General features: G+C 41.5%; 1 protein-coding gene across 2 annotated transcripts; it reads left to right on the top strand.

Moving 5' to 3' along the window:
- Positions 1 to 628: 628 nt before the first annotated feature.
- On the top strand, positions 629 to 27,259 carry LOC124276890 (inter-alpha-trypsin inhibitor heavy chain H3-like). 2 transcript variants are annotated; one of them, XM_046712555.1, is made up of 14 exons: positions 629 to 776; positions 8,100 to 8,257; positions 9,210 to 9,317; positions 10,484 to 10,722; positions 12,046 to 12,206; positions 12,935 to 13,232; positions 13,633 to 14,339; positions 17,766 to 17,883; positions 18,196 to 18,270; positions 18,939 to 18,971; positions 22,007 to 22,030; positions 23,610 to 23,642; positions 25,162 to 25,200; positions 26,940 to 27,259. In XM_046712555.1, the coding sequence occupies exons 1-14, from the start codon at positions 699 to 701 to the stop codon at positions 27,110 to 27,112; spliced, it is 2,244 nt and encodes a 747-aa protein (XP_046568511.1). In that variant the 5' UTR covers positions 629 to 698; the 3' UTR covers positions 27,113 to 27,259. The 2 variants fall into 2 exon arrangements, with proteins under 2 accessions (XP_046568511.1, XP_046568512.1); XM_046712556.1 differs by lacking the exon at positions 22,007 to 22,030.
- The last annotated feature ends 413 nt before the right edge of the window (positions 27,260 to 27,672 follow it).

Here is a 27,672-nt window from a genome sequence, read left to right as displayed (position 1 = left end):
AGAGAGAGAGAGAGAGAGAGAGAGAGAGAGAGAGAGAGAGAGAGACTTTAAGACAGACAAACATGAAGTATTAGACTAACAACTAGTCTCTGAAATGACAATATTTTACAGAAAAAAAGCTAATAGTAAAAAAATACATATAATGAAAAGGATCCCTGAGACTGGGAACCCCTGAATTTCCCATTGGCCAACGCCAAAAATCTTCAATGTGGTCTTAAGTCATTTTCAAAGGGTTGAGGGGTTGGGGTGGGGGTTGTGGAACCCCTGAAACAACAACAACAACCCCCACCCCCTTCTGGATCCGCCAATGACTAATAGATTATAGCTGCCGACTATAATAGTCGGCAGCGTCGGAATCGAAAACCCGCCTGAGTGTTAAAATGAATTCAGATCTTCAAGACGATAAAGATTGCGAAACTCGGCCGTGTTGTTGAGACAAAGAACTGTTTACTGTTTTTTTCATTAGCCTCCAAATATGACGGCGCACTAGAACGAGATGCTGCACACGACAGCTGACCTCCATTCGATCAGCTTCCCATTGGACAATTCTATCCAATCCCACCGACCGTTGTTCATTGTTTATATCATATCCTGAAATTTAAGTCGTCGGCCTTGAGGATCCCCGACAATAAATGTTGACGTAGTGAGAGTGGAGTCAGTGTGACACAGTCAGCCGCTGGAGCCTGTCTCAGTCGAAGATGCTGCCAATGTTGGGTCACGTGACCCTTCTATTGCTGGGCACGGTGCTTTACATTGGACCAGCCTCTACAAGTCAGGTAATGTTTTTAACACTCACATGCGAGTGGTTTTGTTTATTGCTATTCTCGATGGATTTTAGATACTGCGAATAGTGTATAATTCGTCCCAGACCCGTTTCCATAAAGAGTCGAGAATGCTATATATGTTGTTCCTGTCACGTGTTACGGCTATGTCGTCACAATCAAAAAATATCCAAACCATAACTTCTGTCGCAGTTTTCTAAACATGTGTTTTCCTTATCATGAAGGCCACATGGCCGTCAAAAATACTTTTGGCGAATGGCCAAAATACCGAATGAATGAATTGAATTGAACTGTATCCAATTAATCAGGTAACACAACCCTTTGTTTATGACGTATTTTATTGGTCAACTCTACATTTTCCGTATGCGCTTGATTGCGTGTTTGTAGAACTTTCAATCGTATTTTGTTTGAATCACATGTAACCGCCAAGAAGAGGTATCTGCGATACGACAATGAAAATATATTCTTGGACAATAATCCAAGTCCATGTTTCCAAATAGCAATCAGTAAATCTGTAGTTATATCCGGGAGACCGTTAAGTCATATTGCCTTTGAAAACAGTGGTTGATAAAATGAGCTCCGTCTAACGCCGTCAGGTTAGTGAGTTTAGTTTTACGTCGCACTGAGCAATATTCCAGCTATATGGCGGCGGCCGTCAGGTTAGGATGACATGCGTTTAGCCAAGTCACTTAGTTTGACCACCGGTCCATATAACTGCCCCTGGCATCAAGCATACCCAGGTTACGAGTGGGTGAGTGAGTGAGTGAGAATGGTTTTACGCCGCTTTTAGCAATATTGCAGCAATGTCACGGCAGATGATGCCAGAAATGGACTTCAAACATTGCACCCATGGGGGCAGTCGAACCTGGGTCTTCGGCCTGACGAGCGAACGCTTTAACCGTTATAGGCTACCCCACCGCCGCCTCCATGGGATTAGGGGCGGTGGGGTAGCTTAGTGGTTAAAGTGTTGGCTCGTCACGCCGAAGACCCGGGTTCGAATCCCTACATGGGTACAATGTGTGAAGCCCATTTCTGGTGTTCCCCGCCGTGATGTTGCTGGAATATTGCTAAAAGCGGCGTAAAACCAAACTCAATCAGTCAGTCCATGGGATTAAAATAGAGGCAATAGTGATGATCAGTCGGCTTAGTATAACTTAAATAACACATCGCACTGCTATCTTCAGCAATTCCAGTCCAGACCACCATCTTTAGCAACGTCAATGTGCCCACGGCTCTCTTCCATGGCATTGTCCATACGGCCTCCCGCCGTCTACGCTCAGCAATACTTGACTGTTGCACACATTGAGGAAATACGCCCTTGAGGGACATGTGAGGTCCTTATGGTTATCGTATGTATATCCTGGCCTGGCGGGGTGACGGCAGGCACTCATGTTACTGACGTGTGTAATTGCTGCAGAGACCTGCAACGATATGCTATGCTAATGAAATTCTGTGAGCTCGTTGACCCATCTGAAACATCTGTATCTGGTTAGGGTTACAACCAAACAGCACGTTTATCATAATATAACAGATAACACAGAGAGACAGACAGAGAGAGAGACAGACAGAGAGAGAGACAGACAGACAGAGAGACAGACAGAGAGACAGACAGACAGAGAGACAGACAGACACATACACACACACAAACATACGCACTTACACAGATACGTACACATACACACAAATTCACACACACACACACACACACACACACACAATCTCTATCTCTCTCTCACTCTCTCTCTGCGAGTGCATGTCTGTGCGTATTTTGTGAGAATACAAAGAATATGTATGTTAGGAGACCGAAACTAACTCACTTGGTTACCTCTTGAAAACAGGGGCGTTGGGGTAGCCTAGTGGTTAAAGTGTTGGCTCGTCCCGCCAAAGACCCGGGTTCGAATCCCCACAAGGGTACAATGTGTGAAGCCCATTTCTGGTGTTCCCCGCCGTGATGTTGCTGGAATATTGCTAAAAGCCGCGCAAAACCAAACTCAGTCAGTCAGTCATGAAAACATAAATTGATGGTCAAAGATGAGGAACATTGAGTACACTATGAGAGTTTATAAAATAACCAAGATAAAGTTCAAACGTGTAAAGTACATTGCTTAAATGTTTGTACTAATTTCGAGTTGTTGTATTACTTATAAAACCTGTACACCTATTTTGATTAAATGTCTAGGGTTTAAACAAGAAAAGTCTAGTGACTGCAATTAGTTCATAAGCTTAGATAGCGAAACAGTTGCGTTAATCAAGTTGAAGATCGAGTAGATATTGTTGACGTATTTGGTATATATCTATGGAAAATGGTTATTAAGTACATTCCACAAAAACCCAAGTGTTTTACCTGGCGTGTATGCTGTGTAACACGGCCACCTACTTTAGTGCCCTGTTAACCTTATTTTGTTAGAATTAACCTTCAGTAACCCATGTTAGTCGTACGAGGCGGCTAAACGGATCGGGTGGTCAGGGTTGCTGGCTTGGTTGACACATGTCATCGCATCCCAGTTGCATAAATCGGTGCTCATGCTGTTGATCCCTGGATTGTCTGGTCCCAACTCAATTATTTACAGACCGCCGCCATAGAGCTGGGATATTGCTGAGTGCGGCTTAAAACAAAACTCACTCACCTTATATTTACTCCATATGTAGGAGACATGTGATCATGAAATAGTGTAATATTTACATGGTATCCAGTGATCCATTTACTTAGTATAGTGTGTGAATAGCTTCATATATATTAAACGCATTACAACATCTTATGCCAATTCTATTCCATCAAAACAAATGCCACAACACTTTCATATCTTTTTTGGTGTTCACTAACTCCTCCTTGCGTAAACCCACATACTGTTATGTGCAAAATCCGCAATAAAAGAAATTTCTCTCCAAACTTTCTTTGGGAGCGAAAGGAAAATAGAATATTATCATGTGTTAGTCATCTACAGAGCAAATGAACACAGATATCATTTATTGTCATTTGGGGGCAGTGGGGTATCCTAGTGGTTAAAGCGTCCGCTCGTCACGCCGAAGACCCGGGTTCGATATAAAAATTTGAGATGACCCCCGACTCAAAATGCTTCAAAGTTCAATGCATCATATACTCGCATTGTATTGTGAAGCATTTTGAGTCGGGGACATATCAAAAACAATATGTTTAAAATCCTTAATCATCGCAAAGACACCAGTCCTGTGGTCTTGCCATCCATTGGAGTTTGGTATGTTTTCTCTGTAACTCGAACCCTGTGTTTACCTGCTGATTTTAACAGATCCTGAACCAGGGGAATTTGAGATGCTTCATGCTTCATTTACCCCTGAAATCAGGTATGATGCACAAATACCTAAGGCGTGTAAACGTTTGTAAATTTTAACATTTACATATGTTTCCTCGCCCGAGGAAATATCTATATTTCCAACCATAGTAATCTTAGAGCGGAGTGGGAAATTTCAACACCTATTGCAATTCAAAGAAATGCATTGAAAATACTCTATGATCATGTATTAACTGGGGTATCTGTTTTTCAGTTCATGTTTGGAAATACCTGACAATCGGGTCATAGCATACGTGAATAGGAAAATATACCTTGAGCATATATTTCAAAGGTATAGCTCTGTATGAAATATATGCCCGAAGTTAGGAAATATCTTGAAACATTCGTAAATCCGGTCATTGCATGTATTAACGGATATTTCAATAGTGTACTATCCGGCTCCTGTGATTGTAGATGCTCATGATGCTGATCACTGGATTGTCTGGTCCAGACCCGATTATTTACAGCTGGAATATTGCCGGGAGCGGCGTTAAACGACAACCAAACCTAATAAATCTAAGGACTCACATCTCCCTTCTTACTTGTCTCAAGGAATGAAACATTTAAACCCTATTTTTATTTGATGTCTAACTCTTGTAATTATGTGTCTCAACAGTCATGTCTTTGTCAAATACATTCCTTCAATGTGTGAGATCGGTTTATACTATCTTTTCAGTAGTGTAGCCTTCCAGTAGCTTAGTCAAAAAGGAGTTCTGCATATTGACAAATCCAGCAATTTATATGTGCGTCAGTTATTCCATATTTTCAGATAGTCCGCCAAATATTTTAACAGATTTACCTCAGATACGCGCACATATAATAGGTCAAAACAACGACGCACTCTGAAGTTTGATGTTTTACTGAGTCAAAAAAGAAACTTCACAAAATGTAATTTGAAAAATAATGAATAATTTTTCTCTGATGATACATCTATGTATCCGAAATGGGATCCCTATCTTTCGACTCTAGAAAAACGTTAGCAAAACCCACTCAAACCCATCCATTCGTCGTGCAAATGACGTTAGTGCCAAATCAGGTTTTGCACGTGCAGTCGATCACGTGATCTTCGCATCGATGTTTTCTTCATATGCACGTGTTTGCATTGGCCTCAAGAATTGAAAAAACACTTTTAAACCACAGTTCTAACGGTACTTGAAATGCCACGATTGTCAAATGTGCAACGTGAAAGCGCCGTTGGCATGTTGCAAGCGGGAAGATCAGTTACTGACGTCGCAAGAGCAATGGGATGCAGCCGTCGTACTGTGTATGACTTGCGAGGTCGTCTTCAACAAACTGGCACCACTTCTGATCGCCCAAGGTCGGGTCGTCCACGTGTGACGTCACGAGCAGAAGACCGTCAAATCGTCCTACGTCACCTACGTGACAGATTTCTGCCGGCTACACGAACCAGGGCTGAGATGTTTAGAAGTCTTGCAAGAGCAATGGCGAAGAATCCCCAACCACGTGTTCACAAGCATCAGGCAATCGATGAGGAGACGGTGTTTGGCAGTGGTGAATGCGCGGGGCGGCCATACACGATATTGAACTGAGAAATTTCGCATTTTTATTCGTGTGACGTCACGAGCAGAAGACCGTCAAATCGTCCTACGTCACCTACGTGACAGATTTCTGCCGGCTACACGAACCAGGGCTGAGATGTTTAGAAGTCGACTGTCCTCACAGACCATTCGAAATCGGTTGCGGGCTGCCAATCTCCATTCTCGACGTCCATATCGTGGGCCAATATTGACGCCGTTTCATCAACGTCAACGTCTGCTGTGGGCCCAACGTCACCTCTGATGGACCCAGAGAGACTGGAATCGAGTCGTCTTTAGCGATGAATCCAGGTTTACCCTCAGATTCGCAGACGGCAGGCATAGAGTCTGGAGACGACGTCGTGAACGGTATGCCCAATGTTGTGAACAGGAAGTCGACAGATCTGGGGCGGAAGTTGCATGGTGGGGGTGCTTTCTGTGGGAACAACCGTTCCCCTGACTTCTGGTCATCCGTGGAAACCTCACAGCTGCTGCTTACCGCGACCAGGTGCTCACCCCTGAACTCGTTCCTTTCATGGCGGCTCATGGCCCAGGTCTACAGTTCCAGCATGATAATGCTCGGCCGCATACCAGCGATGTTGACACGAAATTTCCTTCAAAACGCTGGAATCAACGTCATGGACTGGCCATCGAGGTCCCCTGACCTTAATCCAATAGAGCACGTTTGGGATGCACTTGGGAGAAGGCCGGTGGTCTTAGAACCAACTTCAGAATTTGCAGGAACTTGGCGCTGCCTTGCAAGAGCAATGGCGAAGAATCCCCAACCACGTGTTCACAAGCATCAGGCAATCGATGAGGAGACGGTGTTTGGCAGTGGTGAATGCGCGGGGCGGCCATACACGATATTGAACTGAGAAATTTCGCATTTTATTCTTGTGACTTGACATTCTGTATACCCATGTTTTGGAACGGCGGTGTAGCCTAATGGAACTGATTTTTATAAACATGAATAAGTATTAGCATACAATTCTACTTTCCGTTCTTTCTGTTGTTGTATACGGTACAGAACAGCTTATACATACAATTGCATTACAGTAGTCATTTGAATACGTTATCGTCTTCTATTATAGTTCACGAAAATGTACCTTCCAAGCTGTCTTGTTCATGTATAGAATTGCCATATCGTTTCCATTCGATGTTTTGGTTAGATCCGCATATGGTCCACCTAAGCGATATCTACACTAGTGGGCAAAAGAAAGTGAACACCATCATTAATGATCGATAAAATCAAAGCAAAACATACACTGTTTTTAAGTTATAGTACATTTAAGGAAGCCAGCATTTGGGACAATGCAACCACAGTGTCTATGATAAACTCCTCACAGGTAAAGATCACGTGTCATGTAATGGACAGAGGGGTAGGAATAGCACAGTTCACAGATACAACAAGAGTCAATCATGGAATGTCTCCGTCATGTCAAGTCTCTGGTCACGCATACACATCCTTAGTAACGAGTATGACCACCTCTAGCAGCAATACACGTCCCGACTCGTCGTCTCATCGATGACGTCAGCCGCCGAATGACGTCATTAGGAATCCTATTCCATTCGTTCCCGAGAGCGTCTTCAAGTTCTTGTCGGTTGGCTGGGGGCCGTGGTCTTCTTCTACCACTGTAGAACAAAGGATTTTACTAACTTTGACAACTTTGCCAAACATTCAGAATAAAAGTGTTCACTTTCTTTTGAGTTTACTTAAACCAGTATTGGGGGATAAATCGGAATTGCACTTTGCCAATAGAAATCCCGCCGTAGGAGACATTTGCCATAATCACCAAAACATCCATGATGAAACAAAGTATTACTAAAATAAAACTTAGCTATATCTTTCTATCCTGTAGTTACATACCTTTATCGCTCTCTAATACCACTTACCGTATTTATCGAAATTATTATGTTGAGATATTTTTGCTAAAAATACAGATACGAATGCCTTGGTCTTTGCGGGGTAAAATTTCGCGAGGCACTTTGCTCAGTTTACCGAATATACTCAGCGCATGTATTTTGATTACTCAAGTTTACTTTAACACTAGTCATTAATCCTCACCGTAGTTATTGCACACGCACACACACATGCGTGTGAAACATACATAACAATGTATGTGTGTAAGTTCACGGCCATTTTCTCCTTGTGTTTCATCTGACAATGGCATCACCCTTTATATAATGTTAAACACGTACATAACAATGTTTTACTATTTGTACATGAGTGTAAGTTCACGGCCATTCTCTCCATGTGTTTCAGCTGACAATGGCATCACCCTTTATATAATGTTATACACGTACATAACAATGTTTTACTATTTGCACATGAGTGTAAGTTCACGGCCATTCTCTCTATGTGTTTCAGCTGACAATGGCATCATCCCTTTATATAATGTTATACACGTACATAACAATGTTTTACTATTTGCACATGAGTGTACGTTCACGGCCATTCTCTCCTTGTGTTTCAGCTGACCGTGAAATCCTTTCTGGTTCGCTCTCACATCCGTTACCGGTTTTCCACCACTGAAGTCGCAAGCACCGTCATCAACGACGATGCAACAGCGAGCCGTGAGGCTATGTTTGAAGTCCTATTACCGGAAGAAGCGTTCATCTCTAACTTCTCCATGTAGGTCCGCCAAATGACGCCTATATATATTTGTTATAATTTGAAAATATTCACACAGAAACTAAAACACTTCTCCACCTTTGGATAGTGTTATTTATTTTATCCCTCCATGATACCCGGGGCAGTGGGGTAGCCTAGTGGTTAAAGCGTTCGCTCGTCACGCTGAAGACCCGGGTTCGATTCCCCACATGTGTACATTGTGTGAAGCCCATTTCTGGTGTTCCCCGCCGTGATATTGCTGGAATATTGCTAAAAGCGGCGTAAACCAACTCACTCACTCACTCCATGATACCCCAAACCGATGTGCATACAATGTCAGGTGTATATTAAAGTAGAGTGACATTTCTAATTACCCCTATCGCAATTTGAGTAGCACGTGTTGATAATATGTTACTCAAGGGCGATTACAGTTAGACCTGAGTGTGCGTAAATGTAGTTCTTAAATTTATCCCTCCATGATACCCAAAACCAATTTTCATAACATGTCTAGGATATATTTAAAGTAGAGTGACATTTAACATTACTCCTATCACAATGTGAGTAGTACTTGTGGATAATGTGGTACGCCAAGGTCATTTCCTTCAGACCGTAAATGTTGTTCTCAAATCTAAACTTGTATGTACGGAAATAATTATGTGTGTTCTGTTTGTCTAAGGTTCCGCAACTCACTGTGTAGAGGGCGGTGGGGTAGCCTATTGGGTTAAAGCGGTCGCTCGTCACGCTGAAGGCCCGGGTTCGATTCCCCACATGGGCAATTGTGTTGATCCCATTTCTGGTGTCCCCCGCCGTGATATTGCTCGAATATTGCTAAAAGCGGCGTAAAAACCCAACTCACTCACTCACTCACTGTGTAGAGGTCCATGTTGACGAAGGAGACACTGTGTTCACAGAACTCTGATGTACTGACGGTGGACTACCTTCTATAAATACCTTGTGAACATTTTCCTTCCAGGACTGTGGATGGAGAGGTGTATGTGGGTCGCGTGGAGGAGAAAGAAAAAGCCTTGAAATCCTACCAACAGGCTAAGAGCCGCGGGGAGAGTGCAGGCTATATCAAGACGTTAGTGTAGCCAATATTCATTCATTAGTTTGTTGGTCTTTTGACGCCCTCTTCAGCACACCTTCAGTAATCCTGCAGTGACATATATTGTTTTAGACTATACCTGTGAGATCCGGTAGACTTGGTCTTCAGTAACCCATACTTGTTGTAAGAGGCGACTAACGGGATCGGGTGGTCAGGCTCGCTGACTTGGTTGACACATGTCATCAGTTCCCAATTGCGTAGATCAATGTTCATGCTGTTGATTAGACTAATGCTTAGTCTCTGGATATATATAATTTTGAAAAGTAACAAACAAGCCCATTTAAATTGAAAAGTAGCCCCAGGGAGACCAGAGATCCTGAACCTGAGGAAATCTAGACTTGCTTTATTTAGGGCTTTGGCACTGCAGAGAGGGCTTAGCAGTAGGGAAAATAATGTGGTTCAGGGACTGTGAGACAGACTAGCTGTTGATCACTGGATCATCTGATCCAGACCCGTCCGTCATATACCTGGAAAACAACAAACAAACAAACACATTGTTTTAGGCAATATTTTACAGCGTTTTAGAGCATGCTATAATTCCCTGAAGAAAGTGACAAACAGTGACCAGCATACTTTCTGTATGTAAAACCTTACGTCAACTGGTCAATAGGTGATCGGATAAGTATATTAAGAATATCCCAAATGGCCATGAGAACCAAACCGACCTCTTAGCATGTTATTCATATTTACTTTGGATGCGTTGTGTTTATCATCGCCTCAAACAGAATATCAACTTTAATGCTCGACCTCTAAACATAACAAACATTCTTCCGAACATTGTGTAGCAACACACAGTGCTTCAGGAAGCTGTAGGCCAGGGTGACCAATATGACTAACGCATGCAATGACTTGTACCAAGTTGTATACAGCATATTTAGGACCATAACATAATCAGATTGCTCCCCGAGTTATTAAACAAACACAATGATAATAATCGTGAGCTGTTAGTAGTATTGCAGTTAACGAATCAATGCGGAGCCAGATGTTAAGTATCGCACGTTTGTAGCAAGATAGATCTATCGATCTGAGTAAGGTAAGATTTCACTTTAAGACTAGCTCATTTGAAAATTTGCTCAGTTGGAAATGCCACGTGTCCTGAACAATATGCGAATGTAACATGACCCAATATTGTTTTATTGTAGTGCAAGACAATCCAACAAGTTTGACGTGTCCGTAAACTTAAAGCCTGGAAGTAGTGTGACCTTCAATCTGACCTATCAACAGCTGTTGCCGCGTCAGCAGGGGATGTATGAACAAAGAATACACCTAAACCCGGGTCAGGTGGTGCGTGAGGTAAAAGTTGAGGTCTTCATCGAAGATAGCCGCGTCATCACGACTGCCAAAGCGGAGTTTCCAGCTGAAGAAAACAGTAGTTTGATGGGTACGTCTTGCACGTGATACGCTAGGGCGTGCTCGATGCGGCACGCTGGGTTGGTTACGTCATGTAAGAGATTGATGCGTAATACAGGTGTTGAGTACATCTATAGGATCTTGGTACGTCATGCAGGTGTTGAGTACATCTATAAAACCTTGGTACGTCATGCAGATGTTGAGTACATGTATAGAACCTTTGTACGTCATGAAGGTGTTTTTAGTACATCTATGGGATGTTGGTATGTCATGCAGGTGTTGAGTACATCTATAGGATCTTGGTACGTCATGCAGGTGTTGAGTACATCTATATTGAACCTTGATAAGTCATGCATGTGTTGAGTACATGTATAGAACCTTGGTACGTCATGAAGGTGTTGAGTACATATATAGGTACTTAATACGCCATGCAGGTGTTAAGTACATCTATAGAATCTTTGTACGTGATGCAGGTGTTGAGTACATCTATAGGATCTTGGTACGTCATGCAGATGTTGAGTGCATCTATAGGATCCTGGTATATCATGTAGGGGTTGAGTACATCTATGGAATCTTTGTACGTGATGCAGGTGTTGAGTACATCTATAGGATCTTGGTACGTCATGCAGGTGTTGAATACATCTATAGGATCTTGGTACGTCATGCAGGTGTTGAGTGCATCTATAGAATCTTGGTACGTCATGCAGGTGGTGAGTACATCTATAGGATCTTGGTACGTCATGCAGGTGTTGAGTGCATCTATAAGATCTTGGTACGTCATGCAGGCGTTGAGTGCATCTATAGAATCTTTTGTACGGCATGCTGGTGGTGAGTACATCTATAGGATCTTGGTACGTCATGCAGGTGTTGAGTGCATCTATAAGATCTTGGTACGTCATGCAGGCGTTGAGTGCATCTATAGGAACTTTTGTTCGGCATGCTGGTGTTGAGTACATCTATAGGATCTTGGTACTTTATGTGGGTGTTGAGAACGTGATGTTCGCGCTTAGGGCGCCGTGAGGGGTTCAGCACACCATCTCAGACCAGGTGCAGGTGTGGGTATATCATGTGTCATTTTAATAAGCCTCCATGTACGATTTCCTTGGAGGTGTGGTCATATAGGTATTGTATAACTTACAATACGGGAGAAAACTATGGTGACTGATTAGGGCCATCGCTTTCCCGCCTTAAAATTCGGAGGCGAGAAAGCTATATCACGAGACAAGAAAGCGATAACACGAGACGAGAAAGCGATAACACGAGACGAGAAAGCAATAGCACGAGACGAGAAAGCGATAACGCGAGACGAGAAAGCACACATATCACGTCTCATGCATTGCCTTGTCTTCTTCAGGGGAGATAACTGTGTCACAGACGTCCCCAAGTCCAAACAGCCGATACATCGTTTTCAACCCGTCATTTGACCAGCAGAAACGTCTCGGCGAAAAGGGGATCAACAGGAAAATGCTGATCAAGTATGACGTGGACAGAGATCACTCTGCTGGGGAAGTTTTGGTGAGTGGATGTTTCATCCCCGTTTATCTATTTTCATCCATGGAATTAGTAAGTGAGAGTATGGTTTTACGCCGCCATTAACAATATCCCAGCAATATCACGACGGGGAACACCAGGAATGGGCTTCACACGTTGTACCCATGTGAGGAATCGAACCCGGATCTTCGGCGTGACGAGCGAACGCTTTAACCACGAGGCTACCCGACCGCCCCTCCATGGGATTAGAATAGAGGCAATAGCGTTCTTAGCACTAATATACGTGTTTGCGTAGTGATGATCATTCGGCTTAGTATAACTTAGATAACACAATGTTCAAAGGACTGAAGCATTCCCACTGATATCGTCCGGGCGAACAAATGTCCAGATTAACAAATGATTTGCTTAGATTTGCTTATTTGATTGTTGAGATGCTTGATCGGCAACAGTTGAAAGGTAACATGACAACGTATGGTATGGATTTAGAACCTCTTTAATGTTTAACATTAAATATATTGTAAATCCATACCAGGCATTGTTACATTTGATTGTTAAGTTTAACTAACATATAACATGGTTGAGATTTCATTTCATTACTAACATTTAAAATATGTGACAGTTTAGTTTCCCTTCCACAAGGCGACCTGAGAGCTACGACTGATGAGACGTCCATTGTTGAACGTGGACAAACGAGATCCGTAGCCCAGTGGTCGTTTTTTGGAACGAGTCTCTGTACTATGAATACATTTCAGGTAGTTGACGGGTACTTCATTCATTTCTTTGCCCCCGAGAACGCCGGAGACCACATCACCACGGTCCCCAAGGACATACTGTTTGTCCTTGATATCAGCGGATCAATGTCAGGAACCAAGATTGACCAACTGAAGGAAGCAATGACCTCCATTCTTAAAGAGCTGAGCAAAAACGACAGATTCAACATTTTTCTGTTTGATGATACACTTAGGAAGTGGCGGTCGTCGCTTGTCCCCGTTGAGTCAAGGACCATCAGTGAAGCGCTTGATTATGTCAGTCGGCTTCGAGCGGAGGACTGTAAGTAAGACATACTATGCGTGTGGAATTGGGACAGGCGTGTAGTGAATGTGGGACTGTATGATAGACACTTGGTGTTCCGAGGGACTGTAAGATAGACATGTGGTGTTCCGAGGGACTGTAAGATAGACATGTGGTGTTCCGAGGGACTGTAAGATAGACATGTGATGTTCCGAGGGACTGTAAGATAGACATGTGGTGTTCCGAGGGACTGTTAGATAGATTTGTGGTGTTCTGAGGGACTGTAAGATAGAGATAGAGAGAGAGAGAGAGGAGAGAGAGAGAGAGAGAGAGAGAGAGAGAGAGAGAGAGAGAGAGAGAGAGAGAGAGAGAGAGAGAGAGAGAGAGACATAAAGGGACAGAGAGAGACAAACTATAGCTATACTGTCTTTACTTTCAGCAACTGACCTCAACATGGCCTTGACTAAGGGCGTTTCCTTCATGGTGGAGGAAAGAAACAAAGAGCACACGTCTCTGATGTTCTTCCTCACAGATGGTCAGCCAACTGTTGGCGTAAAAGATCCCTCATCCATTGCTAGGAATGTCGAACGCCTCAATGAGGATGTTGTGTCTCTGTTCGGGCTGGCGTTTGGTGATGGAGCTGATTATGGCATGCTGAAGGTAGTCTCCGCCCAGAACTGTGGCTTTGCTAGGAGAATATATGAAGGTGCTGACGCAGCTGATCAGGTAGAGGGATTCTATGATGAAATTTCCACAACTGTGTTTCGGAACTTGAAAGTCAAATACATCAACGGCACAGTCGATCCCGACTCACTGACGACGACGACCTTCACGAACGTTTACCGCGGCAACGACGTGGTCGTGGCCGGTAGGATGACTGACACTATCAACACAATTATCGGTGGTATATTGACAGCAGAAACTGGCGGGAAAAAGTTGAATATTGTTCTGGATAACAATAGCATAATGAACCCTGTGCCATTGGCAGACAACACCTATTTTTCTCTTCCCATGGATTTGACGTCAGTGATTGAGAGGAGCTGGGCCTACCTGAGGATAAAGAGCCTTCTGCTGCAGAAGCGAAAGGACGAGTACAAGAAAGAGAAGACTGACCTTGATCAGAAGATAACGGAGTTAGCACTCAAAGTACGTACAGGTTTCATTTCTTTCTTGTTTTGTGGCCCGCTAAATACCAGATATAAGACAACGAAGTGCATTTTAATGGTTTGTCAGATTGTATTGTCCACAGCATCCCATTCCATCGGTATCAACATGTTATCAAACCTAGACACTCGAACCATAAAGACATCCCGTAATACAAGCATGATCTCATCTCAGACAAGGCAAACTGATTATGAGGATGCCCCAAGCCGTCTAGGTATCTTTTCATGCAAACAAATTGTCAGAAGCTGTAGGGGTCATTACCAAGAGTGTATGATGCTGGGTGGTGATGCAAGGGCTATGAGAACAGATCAGTGCTTTATGTCACATGATCTTTGAGACCAGAGCTACATCAGTGCTTTATGTCACATGGTCTTTGAGATTAGAGCTACATCAGTGCTTTATGCCACATGGTCTTTGAGACCAGAGCTACATCAGTGCTTTTTGTCACATGGTCTTTGGAACCAGCGCTACATCAGTGCTTTATGCCACATGGGTTTTGAGACCAGGGCTACATCAGTGCGTTATGGCACATGGTCTTTGAGACCAGAGCTACATCAGTGCTTTGTCACATGATCTTTGAGATTAGAGCTACATCAATGCTTTATGTCACATGGTCCTTGAGATTAGAGCTACATCAATGCTTTATATCACATGGTCTTTGAGATTAGAGCTACATCAGTGCTTTATGTCACATGGTCTTTGAGATTAGAGCTACATCAATGCTTTATATCACATGGTCTTTGAGATTAGAGCTACATCAATGCTTTATGTCACATGGTCTTTGAGACCAGAGCTACATCAATGCTTTATGTCACATGGTCTTTGAGACCAGAGCTACATCAGTGCTTTATGCCACATGGTCTTTGAGACCAGAGCTACATCAGTGCTTTTTGTCACATGGTCTTTGGAACCAGCGCTACATCAGTGCTTTATGCCACATGGGTTTTGAGACCAGAGCTACATCAGTGCGTTATGCCACATGGTCTTTGAGACCAGAGCTACATCAGTGCTTTGTCACATGATCTTTGAGATTAGAGCTACATCAATGCTTTATGTCACATGGTCCTTGAGATTAGAGCTACACCAGTGCTTTATGCCAAATGGTCTTTGAGACCAGAGCTACATCAATGCTTTATGACATGGTCTTTGACACAAGAGCTACATCAATGCTTCATGCCACATGGTCTTTAAGATCAGAGCTACATCAGTGCTTTATGGCACATGGTCTTTGAGATTAGAGCTACATCAATGCTTTAAGACATGTTCACTGAGACCAGAGCTACATCAGTGCTTTATGTCACATAGTCTTTGAGATTAGAGCTACATCAATGCTTCATGCCACATGGTCTTTAAGACCAGAGCTACATCAATGCTTTATGTCACATGGTCTTTGAGACCAGAGCTACATCAGTGTTTATGGCACATGGTCTTTGAGATTAGAGCTACATCAATGCTTTATGTCACATGGTCTTTGAGACCAGAGCTACATCAATGCTTTATGTCACATGGTCTTTGAGACCAGAGCTACATCAGTGCTTTATGCCACATGGTCTTTGAGACCAGAGCTACATCAGTGCTTTTTGTCACATGGTCTTTGGAACCAGAGCTACATCAGTGCTTTATGCCACATGGTTTTTGAGACCAGACCTACATCAGTGCGTTATGCCACATGGTTTTTGAGACCAGGGCTACATCAGTGCTTTGTCACATGATCTTTGAGATTAGAGCTACATCAATGCTTTATGTCACATGGTCCTTGAGATTAGAGCTACACCAGTGCTTTATGCCACATGGTCTTTGAAACCAGAGCTACATCAATGCTTTATGACATGGTCTTTGACACAAGAGCTACATCAATGCTTCATGCCACATGGTCTTTAAGACCAGAGCTTCATCAGTGCTTTATGGCACATGGTCTTTGAGATTAGAGCTACATCAATGCTTTATGTCACATGGTCCTTGAGATTAGAGCTACACCAGTGCTTTATGCCACATGGTCTTTGAAACCAGAGCTACATCAATGCTTTATGACATGGTCTTTGACACAAGAGCTACATCAATGCTTCATGCCACATGGTCTTTAAGACCAGAGCTACATCAGTGCTTTATGGCACATGGTCTTTGAGATTAGAGCTACATCAATGCTTTAAGACATGTTCACTGAGACCAGAGCTACATCAGTGCTTTATGTCACATAGTCTTTGAGATTAGAGCTACATCAGCGCTTCATGCCACATGGTCTTTGAGACCAGAGCTACAGCAATGCTTTTTGTCACATGGTCTTTTGACCAGAGCTACAACAGTGCTTTATGACACATGGTCTTTTGACCAGAGCTACATCAATGCTTAGTGATGTATAGGCTTTGACATCAGAGTCCACGAATGGACATGGTGATGTAAGAAACGGGAAACCAGAATCATATCAGTGTATATCGTGATGCATCAACTCGTATGAATGCAGTCCCAGGAGGTCATATAAAACACAATGCCTCAAACATTAAGAGTTTTTTTATCTATGCAGATAACAAGCATCTGGGTTATGTGTAGATATTTCAAAGATATATGCTCCATTTTTATTAAAAATTGTCCTTATGAAATGGATATATACGGTTATATAGTTGAACTTCACATATATTTTGATACTCTAGGGAATCCAAACATTAATTTCATTCAAATCAAATACTTACATTCTTGATACACGCGAGTGAAGCATCCAAACTAAGAAGCATACCAGCTGTCAGTTTTTATTTAAAGAACATAAAATTACGAATGGTATACCTGCGCTATTAAATTATTGTCCATGATTTATAGACAGTGTCATTTCTGGGCGTCATTGCAGCTTCAGCCGGTAGGGAAATATATAAAAAAGAAATATTTTGTTGACGTTTCTTCCAATAAGATCGAACAACTGAGTCGTTGTGGTGAAGACAACACAGCTGGGTTGTTCTATAGGGGCATTTGGTTGACCTGATAACACTGACATGGGCCATATATTTCTGTTCATGTTCACTCAGAGTGGTCGCATCCAGTGGAAGTAGAGCTACCGTATTTCAGACGCTTATTAAATCAGCAAACTCTCAGACCATGCGCTTAATAGGGGCCGGCGCTTATGTAGATTCTCTATTGGTAATTTATTTGAAAGATCCACTGTAGACGTGTGGCACACCCTTCGCTTACTGGAAACCCGGCACTTATTTATTGAACAGTTGCTTTACCCCCGGCGCTTACTGGAGGTCGGCGCTTATTGGAGGAAATACGGTATATGATAAGGGAATAACAGGTCTGTATTTAAGGCGATGAAATTCAAACTATACTCTGAGATTTCATAATTGACAGTAAGGCTTTTAAAAGTTCGTGTTTTGATATGTCTAATTGTTTTCTAAAAAACGACGTTCGTTTGACTTTCAGTACAATTTTGTCACTCCTTTGACGTCAATGGTGGCAACGAAACCAGAGCAAGAGGCAACAAAGACGAACATCCGCGGTGACGAATACCAACAGACGAATCCCAGTAGGAATCGAAATCGTAAGCGCAAGCTTTCACATTACATCAGTTTCTTGTCTGTTTATTTAATGATAGCGTTATATCAGATTTACGAGCAATTGTCCTCTTTGACTTCTTAATCATATATATTAAATCTATAGAGCAGGCTTGAAACAATTTAGGTACAAGGGAGGCAACTCTAAAAACTCATGGTTTTCTTCACAGTTATGTTAAACAGATTTTATGTCTTCCTTAACGACACTGACAAGATTATTTATATATATGTTACGAATATAGGTATTGATTAAGAAATGCAAATAAAATCTAATCTAAGAATATATTCTAATCCTGCAGAAAATGCACACTACCACCGACAAAGTGTACCTCGCTATAACTCCATGGTGAGTCGGAAGACCTTCAACCCTGTTGGTGAGTTATAGCTCTTATTGTTTGATAGGCATTCTAGAACCTTGTGAGTCGATAACAAGGTTATCTTTATGGATAACAACTTCTCACGTATTGTATAGAATCCTACCCCATTATCAAGCTAAAGGTGTATGCAATAAACAAGAAGTTGTAATCAATTAAGTCGTAATCTTTGTCAATTTAAACACATGTATGTAAATCGATATCGCTGATGGCAAATTAGGTTAAAGGTCTAACTTAGCGTTCAGGTTTTCGTAAAACATGGTTATAAAATTGGCATGAAGCTTATTTCTGTATGTCACTTTTGAAACACAGTCCGTTTCCCTGCTAGAATAGATCCCAGTAACACATGCTGGGACAATCTGTTTGTCTCCAAATGAAAACGATGAATTGCAAAATAGTGAGTAAGCGAGTAAAGTTTTACGACGCTTTTAGCAATATTCCAGCAATATCACAGCGGGGGACACCAGAAATGGGCTTCACACATCGTAGCCTAGTGGTTAAAGCGTTCGCTCGTCATGCCGAAGACTCGGGTTCGATTCCCCACTTGGGTACAATGAGTGAAGCCCATTTCTGGTTTCCCCCGCCGTGCTATTGCTGGACTTAAACCCAACTCACTCACTCATTCACTCACTATTGGCGTTGGGAGTAAAATGATTTGCATTTTGCAGCTCATGGAGTGCAGTCTCAACCGCAACTCTTTGGTAAGTTGACTATCATTATCCAAACATTGCGTTGATCCTATATATCGCTGTAAATCAAATCCGTTTATCATGGTTTAGTATGACATGCTCATAAACATGAGCATTGTTAAAAAAAATAGGCACAATGAAGCAATTTTTTAAACAAAATCAGTGATGATTCTTATTTTGATTCAGATGTTAACACACAGTACATAAATGAATGCGTTTGACCAATTATTGTAGATAATTATTCCAGAGGATCGGGTGGTCAGGCTCGCTGACTTGGTTGACACATGGGATCGTATACCAATTGTGTAGATCGATGCTCATGATGTTGATCACTGGATTGTCTGGTTCACACTCGATTATTTTAGACCGCTGCCATATAGCTGGAATATTGCTGAGTGCGGCTTTAAACAACAAACCAACCAACCAACCAGAAAGTATCAGCTATAATTACACATGGAAAAAAGTATGGCAACACGTATGATTTATAGCTATATATAGTCACATGATTGTAGATAAGCATGTGCTACGATCAAAGACGAGTATCACGTGCATTACGTGTACCCATCATTACGCTAATACCAAGTTTCAGTAAACCGTTTAGTTTCTTGTAAAATGACCCGTGATGATCCGGGGTAGAATAGGTCTTCAGCAACCCATGCTTGTTACAAAAAGCGACTATGCTTGTCGTAAGAGGCGACTAACGGGATCGGGTGGTCAGGCTCCCTGACTTGGTTGACACATGTCATCGGTTCCCAATTGCGCAGATCGATGCTCATGATCACTGGATTGCCTGGTCCAGACTCGATTATTTACAGACCGCCGCCATATAGCTGGAATATTGCTAAGTGCGTCGTAAAACAAAACTCACTTACTCACGCACTTGGAAAATCAATTGATTTCACTGTCAATAAGCAAATGTTGGGCCTCTTCGAGTCCCAACTGCTCAAAGAGTGGTATGCGGAATGCTGGCATGGCATTGAGGACAACTGGGGGTCCATCGGCTATCAGCCTATTGGCCGAAAACATCAGCAAACTAAGGAAATGTGAGGGCACGTGAGTGTTCACGTCAACACTTAGGGAGTATACTAACCTTCCCAGAATCACATTTTATTCGTTCATGTTCAGAAGTCAGACAAAAACTTCCACGTCGTGTTTTATCCATCAGAACGGTCCGAAATCCAAGATATTTTTTATGGATTAAAACTTCTTTTTAATTTCTCTCACGACGTTTCGAGACCATTCTAGGTCCCTTCATCAGGTGAACTCGTGAGAGAAATTAAAAAGAAGTTTAATCCATAAAAATATCTTGGACATCAATGTACAACTTCTGAATGCCACTGAAAGACATCATACGACATCAGGTCCAAAAGCGCTTGAAATCGGCCGAATAGTGTCAGGCGACCTATTATATATATTAAATCGTTGACCGTTGTCAACCTCAGGGCACACAGCAGAGCGACTAGCGTGGTGTCAAACACAACGTCGCTGGGATTTAACGTCATGGGGAAGGGTCAACTGGGCTGACGGAAGTCGATTTCTTTCGGTCATAATTGATTGCCAAGGTTGTGTTTGGCGCCGCATAAACACTGTATATGCACAACGGAATATCTTGGAGCAAGTGCTCTTCTTCGGGAGTTTTTGATGGTGTGGGGGGTGCTTCACGTGTGTCTGTGAACTTGACCTTGTGAGGTGAGGTGAGGTGAAATTGGTTTTAACGTCGTGCTTGAGAATATTTCGCTCATATGACCACGTGCATGCGTGTGTATGTGTAGGTGCGGCTGCTTGTACTAGCCCAGACTGAAGCTGGTTTTATAGTGCTAGCCCACTGGGATACCATGCCGCAGTGAAGCATTAATACCCCACTCAGACACATTATACTGACTCCGAGCCGACCAGTCCTTGTTGTACCTATTAATGCCGAGCGCCAGGCAGGGACGATCAAGTACCATATTTTAACGTCTTTTGGTATGACGCGGTCGGGGATCGAACCCGCGACCTTCCGCTCTCCGGACGGACGCTCTAACCACTACACCACACAAGCGCTGACTTGACCTTGTGACGATCAGACAAAATCTCAATGGACAACGGTACATTACTGAGTAGACAGGGTTATTGTACCACATTTTGATCACCATCCTGTGAACACAAGGCCATTAGTTATTTCTTACGGCAAGAGGCGGAAGCAACTTGGTCTACCTACCTTACCCTTTACGTCATGCGTACTGATTTAAGTACAGTTTGTCGTACTTTTTGTGCTTAGGTTAATAGTCCTTGAGGGTCAATTTATCTAAATAATTTGGTTTAGATAAGTTCCCTTGCTATGGTAAATGGTAACTTACTGATACTATGAAAGAATCGGGTGTTGCGATACTCTTTCCATGTAACGTATTCCTATATTAATTTGCAATCGTTATGTTCTGTCTGAATTCAAGGATCATCAGATATGTGACACTTCCCGTAGTACGTTATGCCTACTTTTCATTGACGTCGTGACACACATAGGACACAACATGAATTAAAACAATTAGAAGCCACCTTATTTACCATTAGATTATCAACATGTAAATGTACTCATTATTTCAAAAATTCCAAATGGACTGCATCCACGAGTGTAAAATATGTTCAATTCCTGTTAGAACTTTCAATATCCTTTGTAAATAATGAGGATTTTACATTTCAAATGCAGAATAAGTGAAAATTGTAAGGTGAGTGAGTGAGTTAGAATTTAAAGTCACATCGGCAATATTTCAGCCATATCGTGACTAGTTCTAAATTCATAATACATACAGATAATATATACAACCCTGTCAGTGAAGGACAGTAAAACCACTAGATTATCACAAAATGAGTTAAAACTAGCTGCATATATCTTTAAAAGTAGAAAAATATTTTTGGATAATGCAATGTAACAATGGGCTAGTAATCGCCAACAACTGAATGTAGATCACCATACTAGAGACCATGGTGAAAATTGTAACGTGTTATTGTGATAGCCATTTCTTATGCATCATTAGTTGAACAAGAGTTTAAGAAGTTCTCTTTTTCAGATGACGCGGCATTGTATCATGTAGGTAAGTTGATCATAATCATCTAAACATTTTTTTGAAATAATCGTTGATCATTGATCGTATGAAACCAAGGGCATTCCGTTATGGCTGGCGTTGTGAAGTGTGCCTTTCCAATATAAAACAATACATTTAATCAGTAATCTATATGAAACAGAATTCAGTGTGAAACCAACAAACAGCAAATAAATGTTATACAGTTGACATTGTAATATATAATGAACTAAGTTTAAAATCAGGAAAAGCTACTGTAAGGTAATGGCAGTACACACATTTTGGCAGTATGAAACTCAATGACAGTATCTTCGTATAACAGGAGTGGTAATAGAATTAACCCCAGTGAGATAACATTCCACAGTGCTCAAGCTTTCAAAACAGAGAAAGGCTGGGTTCAAAATAACGATCTTCACACAACTGTCGGTCTTAATGTAATATGGGGCGGGGAGTTAGCCTAGTGGTTAAAGCGTTCGCTCGCAATGTGTAAAGCCCATTTCTGGTGTCCCGTGATATTGCTGGAATATTGCTAAAAGCGGCGTAAAACTATATCCACTCACTCACTCTTAATGTAATGTGAGATGACAAAGGATCGTTGCCCGACCCTTGGAATATATGAAATAGCTTCCATAAACGTCTCTATTAATATTTAGGGCATTCTGGAAGCTTCCAGATTATTTTTGACTCCTAATCATATATATATAGCGACAAGCACGCCAATTCTCTCTTTACAGATTTACTTTTACAGAAACAATATAATACCAATACGTCACTGTACAACACCCCATCAATTGTGAACAAGTGTGTCTTCACGACAGGACAAATTCCACTTTTTGTAACGGATACACTTCGATGTAGAAGTCCATGTCACTTTCTTTTTGCTTAGAATTTAATGAAAACAGTCAATAATTAAGAAAGCTGTATCAAAGGTGTGAAGAAATTGGGACTTGGTAGTAATTAGCTATTAAATATGATTGTATTAAAGCAAGCAATTATAAGTGAGTGAGTGAGTTTAGTTTTACGCCGCACTCAGCAATATATTTACAACTATATGGCGGCGGTCTGTAAATAATCGAGTCTGGACCAGACAAACCAGTGATCAATAGCATGAACATCGATCTGCGCAATTGGGAACCGATGACATGTGTCAACCAAGTCAGCGAGTCTGACCACCCGATCCCGTTAGTCGCCTCTTACCACAAGCATAGTCGCCTTTTGTAGCAAGCATGGGTTGCAGAAGACTTATTCTACCCCGGATCTTCACGGGTCAGCAATTATAAACTAATCTCAAGACACTTCTTAACAAAAAATGTTGTTCACACATGTAGAGACAAGTAATGTTCATAAGAACAAACGATATTTCAGGTCAAAACGGTAAATAGCATCAGGCATCATTTTGGTCACTGATTTTGTCTCACAAATTTAGAAACGTCCTCCTGAAAGGCCTGCTTCTATAATTGGAAACAACTCTAACTTGGTAACGTATTAATGTTATGTATCGCAATATGGAAGTGATGTGTTCAGAAACGCGATGAGAACAAAAACTCTTTGAAATCTCTTCCGTTCATAATCTTTTTGGTTTCATTTCAAGGGATACAAGCCAGACAAAGATCCTCAGGTGGAGGTGAGCTGACTATAAGTATCAGAACATTACCTTGCAAACAAATATTCGCGTTAAATCAAATGTGTGAATTCCTGTTTATGTGTATACATGTTGTGTATTGTTTCAAAGATTATGGACAAAAGAAAAAGTATGTGTTTTTCGAATTCTTTAATGATACTTCATTAAAAAAACCCAGATGTATCATCGGTCATAAGTGCAAAAGTTCAGACCATTATTGCACAACTCCAGATTTCACAAAAGCATAATAATCCTATTCTGAAATAATATTAAAAATTGTATTAAACATATGTTCCTTTTAAAATAAAATGAAAGCAAGAAAACACTTTCTAGAATCATAAGAAACCTTGGCAAGAAATGAAAACCCATTATTCGATTACGACTTTCTAATAATCATGTGTTTACCAATCACTATGAACTATAGTTATGGTACCAGGTGTTCGGCAAAGGATGACTGACAGAGTTTAGTTTTACGCCGCTTTTAGCAATATTCCAGCAATATCACGGCGGGGGACACCAGAAATGGGCTTAACACATTGTGCCCATGTGGGGAATCGAACCCTCTTCGGCGTGACGAAACGCTTTAACCACTAAGCTACCCCACCGCCCCCGGCAAAGGATGAACGGATCCTGCCCCTCTGATGGAAACTGTCACAAACACATGCAGAGCCTTGTCATATTGATATGAACAAATGATGGTTTAGATCGATATAGGAAATATTATCTTACCTTCATGTAAAATACTTTCATTGCATTGGTTAATGACGCTTTAACAAGTTTCCGTGTCACCCCTCCCAGGATGGTAACAACTGGAGAAGAATATTACCCGTTGCCGCGGTAACCGCCAAACTCTTCGCCGTGAAGCTGTATCGCTAGCAATTGTATGACGTCCTAATATGACGCCTACAGTGCCGTTCGATTAGCTGTTTTTGAGTTCACTATGTACAGATTTATTTCACCGACCTTCACTGCTTTATTTAAACTATTTTATACATTGAATAATGCACACTCAGCTTAAACATAATTAACCCTTTTTATAACAGTTTTAAGCATGTCAGAATATGTTTAACTGATTTTCTCTCCAGTCGAAAGGCAGACGCCATTTTGTTTACATGTCATATAGTCGGTATATATGTCATATAGTCGGTAGCGATCTTCCGAATAAAATAAAATGATATTTTGTACATTTAACATGGCGGTAAGATAAATACGTTTCTCCCTCGGGTAATACGGTCCGATGTACGCCTCTTTGTAGCAGTGTTATCCCTCGGCCACCGGCTCGGGTGACACTGCTACAGAGAGGCGTACATCAGACCGTATTACCCACGAGATAAGCATACAACTTATGACATTATTTTGGACACTGATACGTAAAAAAAAAAATAATGGCGGTGAATGGTCTGCTTCTAATGTAATGTTTCGCAATATGGAATTGATGCTCTGATGTGTACAGAAGCGTGATTACTTTTGGAAAAAACAATCTCTATAAAATCTCTTCAATACATAATTATTTTGCTTTCAGCTTTTATGACACCAAAACGTTCCCGCCCAAGTAGAATAAGTAAGTTGACTGTAATTATCTAAACATTACCTTGCAAACAAATGTTTACTTGAAATCAAAAGAGTAAAGTCCGGCGTATGTATATACATGTTGTGTATTGTTTCAAAGATTATGGACAAAAGAATAATCATGTGTTTTTTGCAAATTCTGTAATGATACTTCTTTCAACAAACAGATGGGTCAACACTGTGGAGAGGGCGGTCGTAAATGCAAATGTTGAGGCCATTATTGCATACATTCAGATTTCCCTAAAGAATATTAATTCAGTTTTGAAATATTATTCAAAATTGTGTTAAACATATGTTTGTTTTAAGATTAAATGAAAGCAAGAAAACATTTTTTTTGAATCATAAGAAACCTTTGGCAAGAAATGAAAACCCATTATTCGTGTGTATGCATGGTGTGTGTTGTTTCAAAGAAAAATACTGGATTATGTGTTTTATTCGAATTCTGTAATGATACTTCTTTCAACAGATGTGCCAACACTATGAAAGGTTGTTCATATGTGTAAATGTCAAAACTGTTATTGCAGAACATCATATTTCCCATAAGAATAATAATTCTATTCTGAAATATTATTATATTTCATGTTAATCCTATGTTCCATTTAGGATTGAATTAACGTGAGAATATATGTTATAGACATGTGTTTATGAATCACTACCAACTGTAGTGATGACATTAGGTTTTCGGCAAAGGATGAGCGGATCCTGCTCCTCTGATGTAAAATGTCCCAAACACACATATTACTATGTACAAACGATGTTCAATCACAGGAAATAATTGTTAATTCTAACAACCTCCATCAGTAGGCTCCAAACAATAAGAAAGACACCAGAACCAACCTAAACTAATCTGCGAAATACTAAAATGTAGACAGCCTCAGTTAAAAAGGTAGAATTCATATGCTACCCTGCCCATGTCGGTGTGTTTGGACAACGAACTTGCCAACCAAGCAGCCAAACCGGCACCTAAACTCCCCGAAGTTAACTTACACACATCATTGTCTAAAATCAAAAGTCTAGTAAAAAACTAACATTCTGAAAAACAACAAAACTGAAAAAAAGCCAACTTAAAAACACACCAAAAATCCAACCGAAAAATCTACTATAAATCTAAAAAATATTGACATGACCATGTTCAAATTAAAAACAGTTGACAAAAGTTAAATTCCCACCTACATACAATAAAACATAAGAAAATGTGCAAATGCACACGCCACAAGGTAACAGAAACACCCAAACGCTACCAATACACTGCACACACTACACGCAGTACAGAATTGTGCTCCCGATTCACTAACACACAGCTTAAACTGCAGACACTCATAAGCCCACTAAATAACACCCAAACCTAGAAAGTCGTAGTTAGATTTCTGATCGAAACTGGCCTTGACCGCATATAATCCCATATGATCCATTAGTACAAACCCAAAAACACACACACACCCCACACCACACACAACACACACACGTACAGAGTTTACCCCGAAAAAACGCCGACACACACATGGACACACCAAAACAAAGACACACACAAAAAGAGACAAAACAAACAATAAATGAACAAACAACAACACACACACGCACGCACGCACGCACGCACGCACACACACGCACGCACGCACACAAAACCCAACCCAGACTGGTTCGGAAAAACCTTGTCCTAATTGTAAAGAACGTGTAAGTGCTTCGTGAGCCTGATAATTATCACCATTATTAATCTTAACCATGTTTCAGGGGGTACTTCAGGACGCAGGTCCAAATCACGACCTCGAACTAAGTATGGCGGTATTCCTATGTCAATACCGACCTCAGACTTGGGGAGCCACCGACGTTTACACCGACTTTGCACCGACGTTTGCACTGACGTTTGCACCAGTGTTTGCCTCAACGACTGCCTCGACGACTGACTTGGCGACTTCTTCGACAACTGCCTCGACGAATGACTGGGCAACTTCTTCGGCGACTGCCCCGACGACTGCTCCGACGACTGTTCGTATGACTGGCCGGAAGACTGGCAAGGGCAAGCGAAAGAAGCCGCGAAGAAAGCCACACAAGAAAAACATGAGATGCAAACTTGGTATTTTCAATGTTTCAATTTCAATTCCCAGCATGCATATTTCACACCTTGCCTGCTCAATATGTATATTTAACATACTGCCTGCTCAACATGTGTATCTGACACCTCGCCTGCTCAACATGTGTATCTGACACCTTGCCTGCTCAACATGTGTATCTGACACCTCGCCTGCTTAGTATGTGTATCTCACACCTTGCCTGCTCAACATGTGTATCTGACACCTTGCCTGCTCAACATGTGTATCTGACACCTTGCCTGCTCAACATGTGTATCTCACACCTTGCCTGCTCAACATGTGTATCTGACACCTTGCCTGCTCAACATGTGTATCTGACACCTTGCCTCTTTAACATGTGTATCTGACACCTTGCCTGCTTAACACATGTGTAT

Source organism: Haliotis rubra, unplaced genomic scaffold, assembly GCF_003918875.1.
Source record: "Haliotis rubra isolate DU_JTF1 unplaced genomic scaffold, ASM391887v1 Scf215, whole genome shotgun sequence".
NCBI classification, from domain to species: domain Eukaryota; kingdom Metazoa; phylum Mollusca; class Gastropoda; order Lepetellida; family Haliotidae; genus Haliotis; species Haliotis rubra.
This window is presented reverse-complemented; position numbering and strand designations above follow the sequence as displayed.